This window comes from Diadema antillarum, unplaced genomic scaffold (assembly GCF_040938485.1).
Source record: "Diadema antillarum isolate AM-2024a unplaced genomic scaffold, OU_Dant_1.0 seq00000910_RagTag, whole genome shotgun sequence".
Taxonomy (NCBI): domain Eukaryota; kingdom Metazoa; phylum Echinodermata; class Echinoidea; order Diadematoida; family Diadematidae; genus Diadema; species Diadema antillarum.
In genome coordinates, this window is record NW_027271766.1 from 1649745 (window position 1) to 1665596 (window position 15852).

Consider the following 15852-nt stretch of genomic DNA (forward strand, 5'->3'; position numbering starts at 1 on the left):
AAGGTTGTCCACACCTTTTCATCAATTTTATTTTATAAAAGCCAAAACCTTATTCTCTGCCCAATTTTGTTCCAATGTTCACAAATTCATTTAGACTTTGGAAACGTGACCATGAAAGGTCTTGTCTAAATGAGAGTTTGGCTGAACTAAAACTTGAACTTGATTTACACTCATGTGGTGAATGTTACAGTCATATAGATCTCTATCTCTATTCTATCTCTTCCTTATTACCCTGTAGAAGTACATAGCAGAACTTGATAAGCTTTTTCATCAGCATGTACAGTAATCCGTTCGAGCTCATGCTAGTTGCAAATTTAGCATGCCCACTAAGATGCAGCAGTGTCCCTCAGTCCAACTGGAAGACCTTGGTGACACAAGGGGGATTAGGGGGATCAAGTAATCTGTATTAATTGACAATTAGTTTACAGATATCTGTGTCTATCAGTGACGAAAGCACTCCAGCGTGTGTGTGCCTATCAGCAAACAAAACACAGTACAGGTTGATAATGTGGTCCACCTGTTCTGCCTTACCTATTACTGTAGCTTATGCATCATAAATACCAATGATCCTTTGATATAGATTTTGCAATGACTACCAGGGCTAGACATGAGTGGTGGCCCATCGGCCCAGGGCCACTGAAAAGTGAAGTGGGGCCACCACATTTTCATAAAGGTTATGTTGTGGTGGCTTGATGGGGCACCGAAGATCCAAAATGAACCATTTCATTTCACATTCGTATTCTGGGCCACCAAAATTACAAATTTAAAGAGTTCAGTGGCTCGAACGGGCCACTAGAGAAAAAAGTTTGTGTCGAACTCTGTGCTTCTTAAAAATTTATTGCTATAGAGAGGACATCATCAATACATGCATCTTACAGAGGAAGTCTCACAGACTTTTGTCTCCCTTTACTGCACTGAGTCTCGTCTTGGACCCTGTTTACAGTGCGGGGCTGGGCCGAGCCGCGGCCGAGCCCAGCCTCAATTACGGGGCCGAGCCCCGCAATTTTGTCCGTTTACACTGCCGGGCTCGGGCGCGCTTTTAATTCAAACTTTTCAATATTTTGTCGTAGTGGCGCTCTGCTTGTAAACAAACGCAATTTGGTATAGTCTGGTTTTCAGACCCTTTGCCAACTGGATTCCGTGGTGACGAAGTCTCCGTTCGGGCAAAGGTCTTTGCCGAAGGAAAAATCCTTTGCAGGACAAAACCACCTTAAACTATACTAGTTTTCAACGTTGAGGGGGTTAATATCCTGAATAGCGAAATAGTACAGGCAGAGGGTTTGGAAGCCAGACTAAAATTGGCTGCACATTTGGCCCAGTTTGCATTTACACTGAGTAAAGGCCGGGCTCGGCCGCGGCCGAGCCACGGCCGAGACCACCTCGAGAGCGTGGCCTGTTGCGCGGCCAATTTTGGCCTCGCATTTGGCCTTTTGCGCGTTTACACTGAAATAAAGCCTCGCACTGTAAACGGGGTCTAGTTTGCTGAGTGTGTATTTAATTTACTTTGCCCAAAACCTGACAGACAAAGTAGCACACTTGTCTTTTAAACTTTTAGTCTTTGGTGGAGCAGCATTGAACAATGGTGCAATGAAGCTGCACCGCACTACCTCTTATTTTTCTTACATTTTTGGATAACTAGACTTGCTAACAGATCATGCCATTACTTTTTTGTTTACATATTTTGCCCGCAAATAGAACTGATACTATTCAAAGTTTGAAAGTTGTGCCAAGTTTAAGACTGGGTCATAAGCATAAGAGAGAGAAAAAAACAACAACTTGTTTTTACAGAAACTATTTGTTATCATAAAAAGTCTTGATTTTCCTGGATGTTACAAACCCTTACTCTGAAAATCAAATTGAAACACATTCATGATCATCATACTTATGCACAGTTGTATGAGTCATTTCAGAATTCATAACTATGAATAAAAGAATGTCAGTGCTGCACATACGTCTGCTATTTAGCCCAATGGGTGTACTTTTTATATATATGCACTGAGTATGAAGTGGGTAGTGTGGGCGGCACTCCAAAACATAGACCCCTGCTTCATGATGAAACAGCCTACAGATGTATCAGCAAACTTGGTATAATGACTGGGGGGGCTCCTTCAAATCTTCATTTTAACAAAGAGTTCTTTTAGTACAGTCATCGGATCAGCATCATCCACCACCATTTTATAGACGTTCAACACGCACACATGCACACACATACACACACATACACATACAGTACAATCAACTTCATTTTGCTAGATAGCATGCATGTAATGTTTGCTTATTCCTATCCATGACTTGCACCCAACAAAGCAGATTTGTGAGTAAATCTTGTCGTTTCTCACGCACTATTAAAAGCAGCCCTTGTTCCCCACATATCACAATTCATATTCTTGGCAGGTCAATGGAGTGTAGTTTGCTCAATGGAATGCTGTTATCTTTCCTTCTTCGTCTTTTTCCATAGAGGTGCTATGCAACATGATAGTGAAGAGGGGGGGGGGGACATTATGTGAAATTAAAACCAAGATATACATTTTCTCAAGCGATCAGACCCACCTGATACAGCTTTAAGCTTTTTTTGGCAATCCTGCTAGAAGTGCTGAGTTCCTGATTACATAATGATAAAGTAAAATTGTATCCTTGGGAAAATGGAAAGTTGATAAAAGAAAGTTTACCTAGATTTTTAGCAAGGTAGTGATGTGAAAACTTGAGTTAAGTAAAGTAGACTAAGATTTGGCAGCTTTCAATCTTGTGTTCAAGAATTTTAAGCTTCAAATTATTTGACTTCTTATGCCTCCGCCACGAAGTGTCGCCTGAGGCATTATTTCACCCTATGTCTGATTTCAGTGAAGTAGTTAGTACTTAGTCTGTTTCATTTTCCTCACATTGAAGTTTTACTCAGACGTTGAGTGGAGATTCCGTACACAACCATTGAGATCACTGAGCGAGCATTACAAAGGAAATCGATATGTATCAATCACATGCCAACTTTCCAGCAATGTGGATGCCCACACATTCCCACTTTAAACATTTTTTAAAGATGTGTTTTATATATTGCCATCTACAGCACCGTAAACAACAGGTAGAATTTTTAGAAAATAGGACATTTGTTGCAGCATGAAGAATTGTTACGCTGTGTAGGCATTATCGAACACATTAAAAAAATAGATACAAAGAAGCAGGTTGATGGAACAATTAGGTTGAAAATTGTGTTTTGAATGAGACAAAACATTTTACTTGAAGTAATATTTAGGCCTATATGATGTTCGTATGGTAGGTTAAGTGCCAAAATAGGAGGTTTTTCTCTCTATCATAGTGTCCCCAGCCGACTTTATTTCAATTTCGGTCCACACAGAATCCTATTTCGTATGTCTCCCGGACTTTTTGGATATCTCTGCCGACAAATGCTCTTCTTTCCAACGTATTTGTGTGTGTTTGTGTGTGTGTGTTTACGTCTGTGCTTAACACTACTGTGAAAGTGTTCTAGATACACAGGTCACAAACATATTCATGAGATGTTGCTCTCACAATTTGACCCCTTAGCTATCGCAAGTGCACTAATGGCTGTCCGAATTTGATCAATAGTTCTTTGGCGATATTTTTGTGCGTTGTTAAATTGGCGGCCCAACAGTGATCTGCGAAATGAGCAAAAATTACACCCTCGCGTAAATAACAGCTTTTACAGTATATACCAAGGAGATTCTTCTGTGATGCCCTCATCATCGTTTGCCCCGAGGTTGTGGCATGTTCAGGGTCATACAGGAAATCATTGAGAGGGATGGGATGTTTGTCAAATCAATTCTTGTTTCCTTCTCCTCTTGGTTAGACTCCCTTGGTGATTACAGTGGGATGTTTTGACTGTCAACACCCACGCAAAGTGAGACGGGATTCCCTGCCGATCATCCTACTTCAGATTGCATGAGGCACCAAACATGCCATGCATGAACTGTAAAATGACAGGCAGGAAATATCCCAGCACATTGCCATGCACATAAATTACAAGGAAATTTACAAATGAATGATTTCCGACAATAATGTATCCATTTTGTAGTTGTTGAATCACAGGGAGATGTAATGATGTACTTTCGTTCATGGCCGTAGTGTAGATGAAAAATCTGCATCTGTATAGGTTTGATATGGATGTGAGAGCTCCTGTTGTGTGTCTATATCCTGCTTAGTCCTGCTACCAGAACACTAGCAGAATGTTTGTTTTGCAGGTCAGTGCCATGAAATATATTCATGATTATGTACACGTGTCTTCTCATATGTTAGGAAACTTGTCTGCAATTTAAATTGTATGACAGATTGTCACACAAATATGGAATGGATACAACACAGCATCATTATTTTCCAATCAGAATAGGTGGATGGGTTGATCGTCTCATATTAGGAAAATGATTAGACTTGACGACATGGTATAGAGTAGCAAATGATATGAAAATATAAACACACACACACACACACACACACACAAAAAGTCTTTGAATTCGAGTATAGAAAAATTGTATCTCACCAGTCTATACGCAAACTACATACAGTGAATATTATGAAACATAAAGCATTAACTTACAGGCTAGACTAACTTTTAATGTTGAAAAATTGCCATGATAACTTTATAGATACTTTGTTAGTTTTGTTTTTAAAAAAAACCTTTGAGTTTGACAAACAGTTTTGGATTGTACAATTTATCCCACTTACTTAAATTTGAATTAATAGACTTGTTTTACAAAGAGAGCATAGTCCTATAAAAAAAGTAAACCTTTGTTTTGCTGTCGTTCAATCTTCAAATCCATACTTATGAGATTTTGAATGCTACGATTTATAGTATGCTCTGTAATCTGGCATGAATATACATTCAGAAATGGGCTTTTTTCCCAAAATGTTAAAAAAAGTTACAAACCTATGCTAGTTTTAAAGATTGTGTCATATAATAATATGTGTCATGTGCAGGCATCAGGATTATGCAAGAGTTTGCATAAACTTTGTGGGAGATCCCCCTCCCCCCCCCCCCCCCCAAAAAAAAAAAAAAGTAAAGTTGTTCTGGATGCAAGACTACAGCATGGGAGATTGGGAGGACTTGTAGGGAGCATTCCAACAAAGGTCATGATCAAACTGCCAAGGCTGACCCTTAAACTGAGCCAAGGGCATCCTATTCAAATCAGTGGGATAGTGCCTTTGATGGAAACAACCTCCCCTCCCCCTTCTATTTATCTATCTGTCTATCTATCTATCTATCTATCTATCTATCTATCTATCTATCTATCTATCTTTATATCTATCATCTATCTATCTGTAGAGCACTTACTGTCTCAATCATCCCCATGTGGTTTTCATGCACTTTCATTTTTCGAGAGTGGATGAATGTATGTTGCACCCCCACCCCACCCCACCCCTCACTCCAGCTTATTGCCACATTATGTATTCCATAGAGACAGTGTTGAGAGGATTGCACATGAAACTTGGCAGATGATTTATATAGTGTACTTTACCACTTTCAGTGAAAGAATAGTACATGAAATATTAAGGGAAATAGGGAGGATGGGGGAGGGGAGAAGGATCAGCTGTTTCCTGTGCCTCATGCAGCATATGATTTGACATGCTGTAACCAGGGGTAACTCATACTTAGGGGTACAGCAAGTTAAGTGCCATTTCATTTTTTGGTTGATATAGTATACACACTGCTCTCATCCAGCCAAAATTTAGCTGTCAGTAATAACAATCCTAATTCAAGTTCATCCCTGTTAAGACATGCTTAACGTAATACAATAATATTTTTGTTAAAGATAATTTTTGCCAAAAATTACTATTACAGGCCACCATAGTGGCGGGGCATACATGTAAATGTTATGTTGTTTAGCACCATAAACAGTGAGAGAGAGAGAAAAGAAAAGCAAATTTAATTACAGATTTATTTGATGTATTACATGTAGCATTAATTTAATGTGTTAAGATTACTAATACACTTTTCATGCATGAAGCATGAACAAATTGCTGTCACCCAATTTTGGCTTACCCTTTTGTACCGCACAAAAATTGAAAATGAATGATGAAACAAAAATGCGAATTTTTTAGTGGGTACCACAGGGTATTGTATACCACATTATCATGTGGGCATTGTAATACTTGGAAACCTGTTTTATTATGCTACATTTTATTGACTGCAGTGACTTTCATTATGAATGGAAATCTGTGATACCATTATTGGCACCAGATCTCACTGTCATACCATTATGAGAAATCTCTAAAAACAATAATTTACTGATGTGTAGGGTCAAGGTGTGGAGGCAATGGTCACTTTTGCCCCCTCCCCCCCCCCCCCACCCCAACCCCTATATGACAATTGAATGATTTTTCAACATGTATAATTATATCACTCCATTCTCATTGGCAGTACCTTGGAAGTATAGAGGTATCCGAGTCTAGAGGGATGCAGATATGTGAGGAGGCAGCCAAACAGCTGAGAATGGTAAGTGTTCAATGGCGTCATGGCTTTCCCACAGTTTTACTTTCGCTCTCGTTACGTCCAGCGCCTCTACCTATGTTTGTACAGAAAACTGGTTGTGGCACACTCTCATATGGTTATTTTTATTAACTGCCAAATGTGCATGTTTTTTTGTCAAGCAGGACCATTAGTGTATTAGCTTAATTGGCTTTGAGTCTTTTACAGACCACAAGTGTTTGTTGAGTTGATAATGGTGACCCTACAAAGTGTGGGCATTAAACTTATGAACAAAGTGTTATAGTAAGCAGCTGTGTTCTCTTGTTGTGCTTTTTAGTAGGTGATTCACAGTTCATATTTTTTTTAACCAATTGCCCAGCCGGGCAAGCAGATTTTCTAATTATTGCAAAACTCTTGCCCGAACAGGAATTTCACTTGCAAAAAAACAAAAACAAACTAGAAATGTCGCTATGGCGACTGGTATGCCTCCGCCATAATGCATGATTCTCCTAATAGGTCTATATTACATGTGGACAATGTGTGATTACATTTTCACAAAATTGGCAGAATATTAAAATGACATGTTTGTCACAAATGTATCGAATGTTCACCTTCCTTGACCTATGTTTAATTGGATGAATAGGAGAGCATGTATTTGGGGATTTAAGAACTTTAACTTTGACTTTGACCCTTTCATAAGTTTACGCACTTGAGTAATTGTCAAGGTGTGGAGAAAAAGTGCAATTTCTGTATTGAACAGTAAATTGTTATCATTTTCATCTGGCCTTTGATTCATAAGAGAATCAATGTCAGGCAGAACATACATAAATATGTACTAAATAAAGTTTAAAGATAACTTGAGCCACTTCCGAGATATGGAGAAAGAAGTAAGTTCAGCACTTTCACTTGATCTTTGACCTTTTGACCTTTGACCTTCTTGGCAAAAAAAAAAATCCCAGACAATCTCTAGTGGGTTATACATGCATACATCAAGTTTTAAAAAAAATAATCCTGCTGGCATTGCATAAATACAAGGAAAATAGTAAAATTTTGAAGTATTGCCCTTGACCTTTGACCCCTGACCTTTGACAACATGAACCCCAAATTCCCTAGATAACCACTGCCAGTCAGTACATGCATATATACTTTGTTCCATAAAGATACCTTGAACAATTTCCAAGATACAGAGAAAAAAGTAAAATTTTAACATTTTACTTGACCTTTGACCTTTTGACCTCATGACCCCAAACTTTCACCAGAGAATCTTAATTGGGTAATACATGTATACACTCAGTTTCAAGAAAATATCTTCAGGTATTGCATAGATATGGGGGAAATAGTGAAATTTTAAGCATTTGACCTTGACCTTTTGACCTTTGACCTTGAGCATATGCACCCAAAAGTTGATAGGCACAACTTCACCCCCTTATACACATACATGCCAAGTTTCATTAGGATACCTCAAAAGGTTTTGATAGTTACCCTGTCCACAAAATTCATTACGGACGGACGGAAGGACGGACGGACGGACGGACGGACAACCCGAAAACATAATGCCTCCGGCACTTTCGTGGCGGAGGCATAAAAACATATAATATCGCTTGCCCAACTTTGATTTTCACTTGCCCCAGGCAATCAGGCAAGCGCTTATGTTTCACCTTTTTGTCTTGTATATATCATACCAAGACAACTTTGATAGAATTTCAGTGAAAAATTTCAATAAATTCATTGGGCAGAATTCCATATGTGCAGATGTGCCTTGTACAGGCAACATATGATGACACAGGACCCAAGAGATTCTTTGTTTCATTTTCATTTTCTTTACAAAGGGGGACATTTGAGAGCAAATTTGCAAGTTAAGGGTATGAAAAACAATTTCGAACATTCCTTTCGGTTGAGTGGTTCACACTGATTTTTATTTCAAAGTGTGATGTTGTGAGCAAGATGTATTCACTGGTACCAGCCACAGGACACATGTACATGTAAGAGGAAATGCAACTAATGTCTGTCTGCAGATCTGTACAATAATTGTATGGTGCGCTAGGAACCTATCACCATTTATGATATAGTAAAGGACGCCATAAATATGACTGTAGATGCCAGCTGATGTTGTGAAATGACTAGCAAAGTAGTTTGTTGTCTAGAGTCTAGCTGCTTGTGAGCGACTGCCAGGAGTACGGTTCGACGGCGCTGCTTATTAGGCAAAATAACATGAATGCAGCCTCAGAGAAAAATGATGTGGCTTTTAGATAAATGATGCATCTATTAGTGCAAAAGGATGGCACAGTGTTGCTTGACTGGGGTTTTTGACTTGTAAGATCAATTAGTTTTTACATTGCTACACAGTGAACACTTCACAGAGAAATCCACTCCCTGTAATAAGTTTTGAGCCCTCTAAGTGTAATTTGGCTCATGTGTATGGTCTTGAGGTACTCATGTATCAGATACTGTTTGTAGAGTACCAACAGTAGCTGCCTTTGACTTCCTTGTAAACTTGTCGCTAAGATGACTCACTACATTGTGTTTTCAAATACCAGATGTATATAAATACACAGAAATTTCTTTGACTTGTTACTTTGTTCATTTGTGTGTTTGTTTTGTACAGAGCACAAGGAAGAAGCTGCGAGCTGTCCTGTGGGTTTCGTCTGATGGACTGCGGGTTGTGGAAGAAGAAAGCAAAGTAAGTTACCTTAAAGGGACTGTACAGTACTGGTTGGGGTGGGGATTCATGTTTTGAACATTCTTTAGTGAGAAAATGAGACACCTCATATGAAATATGAAAGAGCATGTAATCTTAAGAAGGATTCAACGTTTATTTGATGAAAATTGGTTTTTAAATGGCTGAGATATCCAAAAAAGTGATAATAATAAAAGGCGACATGCCACAACTTTATTAGGATCTCTTTGTTTCTCCTTGTTTTTGGATATCTCAGCCATTTCAAAACCGATTTTCATCAAATAAACTTTTGATACCCCTTAGAATAGCATGCTCCTTGACATCTCATAGAGTGGTTTCTGAATATCTCGCAAAATGTTAAAAGCTAAATCCTCACCTCGACCAGAACTGTACACACCCTTTAAGCCTCCAATGATTTTTAATGAAATATGAGGAAAAAATATAATGAAAGATTTGCCTGGGGAACATTTTGCCTAGGGTCAACACTCATGAATGTTCTTGATATTGGACACCGCACTGTATGACTCTCACAAGTAACAGTAGACAGTTAAAGGGAAAGTTTCCCCAAACTGTGTGTGTGTGGATTCAGCCAAAAGATGCGGAAAGATCAGAAGAACAACCTGCTAGAGCTTCACGATAATCAGACAATCCATGAAAAGATAATTAATTTTCAATTTGCAGGAAATTTATGCGCCGCCCAGTCTAGATTGGATCCAAACAATGATTTGTAGGGTTGCAGTAGTAGAAGAATTATGAAGAAACCTTTGATGAGATGAACTTTACATTAGTTAATGTTGCAAGGACACCACAAGAGCACTGGACCCACCTTCTGTGGAAGGCATGGGGTATAGTAACTTACCCAACTTACCATATCTAGCAGGGAATAGTTTAAGTGGCATTGCATAGCAATTTGCTATGCATTTTGTACGACTGCCATACAAAATGTCATTTGCATAGCAATTTCATTACATGACTTGTAAACCATTTTGTTTAAAATGTATACATCCATCAACTAAAATTGCTATTCAATTTCAACAAGGGAAATTATTCCTTGTCTAGACAACAAGTAAGGGGAGTGTGTTCTTTTTATAGTGAACTAAAGTTTTTATGCCTCTGCCACGAAGTGTCGCCGAAGGCATTATGTTTTCGGGTTGTCAGTCCGTCCGTAATCAATTAACTAAAAAACTAAAAACTAAAAAATAACTCAAAAACTGTTTGAGGTATCCTAATGAAACTTGGCAGGTATATGTATGAGGGGGTGAAGTTGTGCCTATCAACCTATGGGCACACATGCTCAAGGTCAAAGGTCAAAAGGTCAAGGTCAAATGCACAAAATTTCACTATTTCCCCCATATCTATGCAATGCCTGAAGGTATTTTCTTCAAACTTAGTGCATACATGTATTAACCATTTAAGATTCTGTAGTAAGAGTTTTGGGACATGAGGTCCAAGGTCGAAGGTCAATTGCAAATGTTAAAATTTCATTTTTTTCTCCATATCTTGGAAAGCATTCCAGGTGTCCTCATGGAACATAGTACACATGCATGTACTGACTGGTAGTGATTATCGAGGGAATTTTGGGGTCATGAGGTCAAGATCAGGGTTCAAAGGTCAAGGTCAACTCATTAAATTTCACTTTTTCCATCATATTTATGCAATGCCTGCAAGATTTTTCTTGAAACTTAGTGTATACATGTATTATCCAGTAGAGATTCTCTGGGAAGTTTTTGGCCAAGAAGGTCAAAGGCCAAAAGGTCAAAGGTCAAGTGAATGTGCTTGATTTCACTTCTTCCTCCATATCTCAGAAGGGGCTGAAGGTATCATGAAATTAATTCATGCATTTTTTTCTGCCTGACAGTGATTCTCTTGGGAATTTTAAGGTCATAGGGTCAAAGGTCAAGGGTCAAAGGCCAGGTAAAAATTCTAACAATTTACTATTTAATACAGAAATTACACTTTTTCTTCATACCTTGATATTGCCCAATGCATAGACTTATAAAAGGGTTAAAAGTCATCAAATCCCCATTACATGCTCTCAGAAAATGTAGCCATTCCTCCAATCAAATCTAGTTCAAGGAAAGTGAACACTCAATGCATTATAACATGTCATTTTAATATTTTGCCATTAAGATGAAACTGTCGTCACACATTGTCAAGACGTACTACAGACCTATTAGGAGAATTATACATTATGGCGGAAGCATACCAGTCGCCATAGCAACATTCCTAGTTCAGCTTTTTAATAGCTAATTCATATTATTCCAGTGGTGGGACAGGTTGTGCCACATGGAAAAACTAGAAACTTTCATAATTCCTACACTTTTGTAATGGATTTATTGATTTTCTGTACATTTCAATCAAGTGTTTCACTATTAAAATCTTTCCTGCATTGGCTATTAAAAAGTCTATGAATATTTTGGGGGTGGTAAGGGGAGGAGTATTCTTTTATATCATTTCATGCATGCCACTTCATACTGTAGCAGGGAGATGAAATGAAAATGTAAGCTGTACAAGACAAGTTATATGGAATATACTGTAAAACATGATATATTCGCGGCATGAAATTTTCGCGAATTGGAGCTGACAGCCTTTTTCGCGGCATGAAATTTTCGCGAATTGCCACTGGCGTTCAATGCATGTAGTGTAGACAAAAACTTTTGCGTGCATTTTAATTTCGCGAATTTTGGCGCTTGCGAAATTCGCGAAATTAAAATGCACGCGAAAATTTCTCGTTTTACAGTATAGCTCAGCTTGATGTATGGTATCTTTTGATCATCATTTTCGCTTCAGTTTTGCCAACTCTGTTGGATGCAAGACCTGATTTTGTGTCTGAATGAAACCTAAGTGTTCTGATGTTGTTTTTATGAAGAGAAATTCCATTGGAAATATACAGCACATGGCAGATGTCATCTTGTAGCTCTGTGTGAAGTCAGCACCATTGTAAACACTTTTGCATCGTTTCATGGAGTGAATGGTATTTTGCTCTGATATTGTTCATCGTTTAGGAAAATTTGCACCCAACATTAGCAAGTCTCAATATATGGGCAATATTTTATATGTGCTTTTGTATCAAAAGTTTTGTCAATTCAGATGCTGCTCATATATAGCTCATGAGTGATTATGCTGGTTGGTTTGGGTATGAGATGTATTCTGACCCCCCCCCCCCCCCCCCCAAAAAAAAAAAAAAAAAAGTTAGTTTTTTCCTTTTCATAGAAAACAGCATTTTTTAAATATATGGATATCATGGCAGTATATTCCTAAACTGTTCATAAATATGAATATGTTTTCAAACTCGGGGAAATCCTGACATGTCTGTTATATGTTTACAATCTTGTGGCATTTAAGTAAGGAGCTTGTGCATTCAAATACTGTCATTAAATTCAGCATTTGTGGATGTGCTGGTAGGCATTGTGGCTAATGCCTTTTGAAGAAGACAATGCTGTTTTGAATGTTGCCTGCCATCTTGCCTGTGAAACAATGAAGTGGCAGTAAAATTTAAATATGGATTTAATTCTTTTGTGCCCCCTGACATCAGTGAATTTTAACTTCAGCATCAAATGATACAAACAAATGCATCATTTGATTAGAATCGTATTCTGAGGTTTCAAACATTTTTTCTCTTTTTGGGGGGACAAGACAGACTGTTAGCAAAGTATCTGTCTTTACAATAATACACTGTGTATAACTTAAGCTATCTTTCTGTTTTCATTTTGGCTTGCCTGTAAATAGCAGACATGTATGAAATGCCTGGAAGAATGAACCTCATAGTACAGTCAGGACCATTGCATTAATGTGTGCACCAATATGTGGCAGAGCAGAATACATTCAAATTGAGTTTATAAGAACTTTGACCTGTTCACTCCGATGCTGCCAGTGAATAGTCTTTTTCCAGACTCTTGACAAACAATGATAAGGGTGTATTGAAACCCTCTTGATCTCTCATTTTCAATGCCAATTTTTCCCTACAAGAGTCCAGAACTCTCTTTCTAACAGTGATAGATTATTTATACAACATGCGATAATTTTTATGTTCACTCATATGCTGCAAGTGAATAGTCTTTTCCCAGACTCTTAACACACAATAAAAGGGTGTTTTAAAACCCTCTTGATCTCTCGCTTTCAATATCATTTTTTTTTTCCCCCACAAGAGTCTCAGGTAGATACAGCATGCGACAATTTTTATATTCACTCGTATCCTACAAGTAAATAGTCTTTTCCCAGACTCTTGACACACAATGATAGGGGTGTTTTAAACCCCCCTTGATCTCTCACTTTCAATATCATTTTTTTTCCCCCACAAGAGTCCAGAACTCTCTTAGCAGTGATAGATACAACAAGAGACAATTTTGATGTTCACTTGTATGCTGCAAGTGAATAGTCTTTTCCCAGACTCTTAACACACAATGATAAGGGTGTTTTAAAACCCTCTTGATCTCCCACTTTCAATATCAATTTCTCACGAGAGTCTAGAACTTTCTTACCTTCAGTGAGAGCTACAGCATGCCATAATATTTATGTGCTGACTGTCAGTGGTTTTCCAGGAGGTAAGATATATATCCATTTATGTGTGCATATATGTGTAGTATATATTTCAATATAATACACTGATGCAAACATGCAAACATAGAAATCACAATGACCCTGAGTCAGTTAAATAACTTCATTGTGACTCTAACTTAAAGGACAAGTTCACCTTCATAAACATAAGGATTGAGAGAATGCAACAATATTAGTAGAACACATCAGTGAAAGTTTGAGGAAAATTGGACAATCAATGCAAAAGTTATGAATTTTTGAAATTTTTGTGTTGGAACCGCTGGATGAGGAGACTACTACAGCTTGTGAGTCATATGCGTACAACAGTATAAAGAAAATGTAAAAGAAAATTCAACATATTTTCACTATTTTCGCGTAATAAAAGAGCTCTTGACTTGCCTCTTTCTAAAGGCAGGGGGAATAATATTACCCATAACATTTGTCGGTAACGAGTCAGGGGAATGTGTACTTTTTTCAAAAGATGGCATTTTGTGAAATTCTCTTTATATTTTCCTTATATTGTTGTACGCATGTGACATCTAAGTTATTCATACACTGCAGTAGTCTTCTCATCCAGCGGTTACTACACAAAAACTTCAAAAATTCATAACTTTTGAACGGATTGTCTGATTTTCCTCAAACTTTCAATGATGTGTTCTACTAATATTGTTGCATTCTCTCAATCCTTATGTTTATGAAGGTGAACTTGTCCTTTAATGGTAGAACTCATTAGATTACATTTGTCCAAGACTTGTCAGTAAAAATTTGTACTGAAAAGGTCAATTTACAGAAAAGCAAGCTGATCATCAAAACAAAATGATTTGATATAACTGCAGTGAACAGCAATGTTTCTTATATTTTGACATGAATTATGATTTAATCAGTAATATTGTAATGATTAAAAGAGTTCATGTGAATATGGAACTAGAGTAGTGATGTGTCCTAGATGGATTTATACAAATTTGATACGAATTATAACTGGATACTTGCAAATATTTAGTCATTTTATATCCGCTCATCAGGAGCTCTTGTAGTACAGAGAACATGTTTACATGGGTTCTGCATGTTATAAATTGATAAAATACAATACATTCATATAATTGTTTCAATTTCAGGGTAATTTAATAGTTTTCATTTCATGTTTCATTCTTCTTTGCATATTTCAATTTGATTTTTTAGGGAGGAAGTTATATTGAAAGCATCCATTAGAAAATGGGTTCAGGCAATTCATTAAAGATGTAATTTCATAATTGAAACTGAAAGGTACATTTTTATGAACAAGCACTTATGCGGACCATCTTGACAAGGAGTTTCGCTGAGCTCGTATCATTAGGCGTTCGCTTTCTGCTCGGATGACGTCAGAGTCTTGCACGGGAAAGAGATTTACATCTGAAGCTTGTACCCCTGAAGCCTGCTGTTCAGAATTGTTGAAAAAAATGAATGGTGAAACCATAGACCTAATTTGATTGACAGAAATAACAGACCCATCTCTGGATGGCAGATTTGCACACGATGCGGCACAGGCAGGGAGTAAACAAATTATACCTGGCTTCCCTACCCTCGTTCCAAGTTAGAACGGAGGATTCGTATGTTCTTCACCTGAACCCCTGACCCGTATGATATGATTTCGTTGGGAATGAGCATTTTATTTCTTCGATAGACCTACTCGGGATATGATACAGATACATTTGGATCCATGCCAAGACTTCTCAAATGCTCAGTAATGGATTTTAGTAATAGTTATCACACTGGCAACAGCTTTTTATGGAGTGCAGATTTGAGGGTATAAATGCCATGGACCGCTTTGCTACAATGATACAATACTTAGCCATGACGAAGACAACGTGCGAATGAGAAAATGCCATGATCAAATCAAAATATGGTGTCTTCGCGATGCTTGTCATATTCCTTGCAGCTGGTGTGACTGTCTTCTCTATTTGCGAATAAATTTGTACTGTAACTTCCTGTAATAGTGATCTTTGCAAATCATTTAAAGCTGCTGCAAATGACTTGATTTCAGATTTGTATGAAATTTATTTTTCAACACATTCCGTACATTCTTACATGGTTTTGATGCAGTTGCCTGGTGGTCTCAGTCTGAAACACTCTACAGTAAAATACCTCCGTGTGATTTTGAAACACAAAGGTATTATACTCTTATACGTGTACGTGTAAGTTCTATCATTATCTCAGTTAGTAAACTATG

General features: G+C 37.7%; 1 protein-coding gene across 4 annotated transcripts in view; it reads left to right on the forward strand.

Moving 5' to 3' along the window:
- The window catches only part of LOC139741236 (protein numb-like), a 95495-nt gene that overhangs the window by 51720 nt on the left and 27923 nt on the right, over positions 1-15852 (forward strand). For all 4 annotated transcript variants that reach the window (XM_071651834.1, XM_071651833.1, XM_071651832.1 and 1 more), the window contains exons 3-4: positions 6386-6460; positions 9039-9113. In XM_071651834.1, the coding sequence (XP_071507935.1) occupies positions 6386-6460; positions 9039-9113 (150 nt within the window). The remainder of the gene's footprint in view (positions 1-6385; positions 6461-9038; positions 9114-15852) is intronic.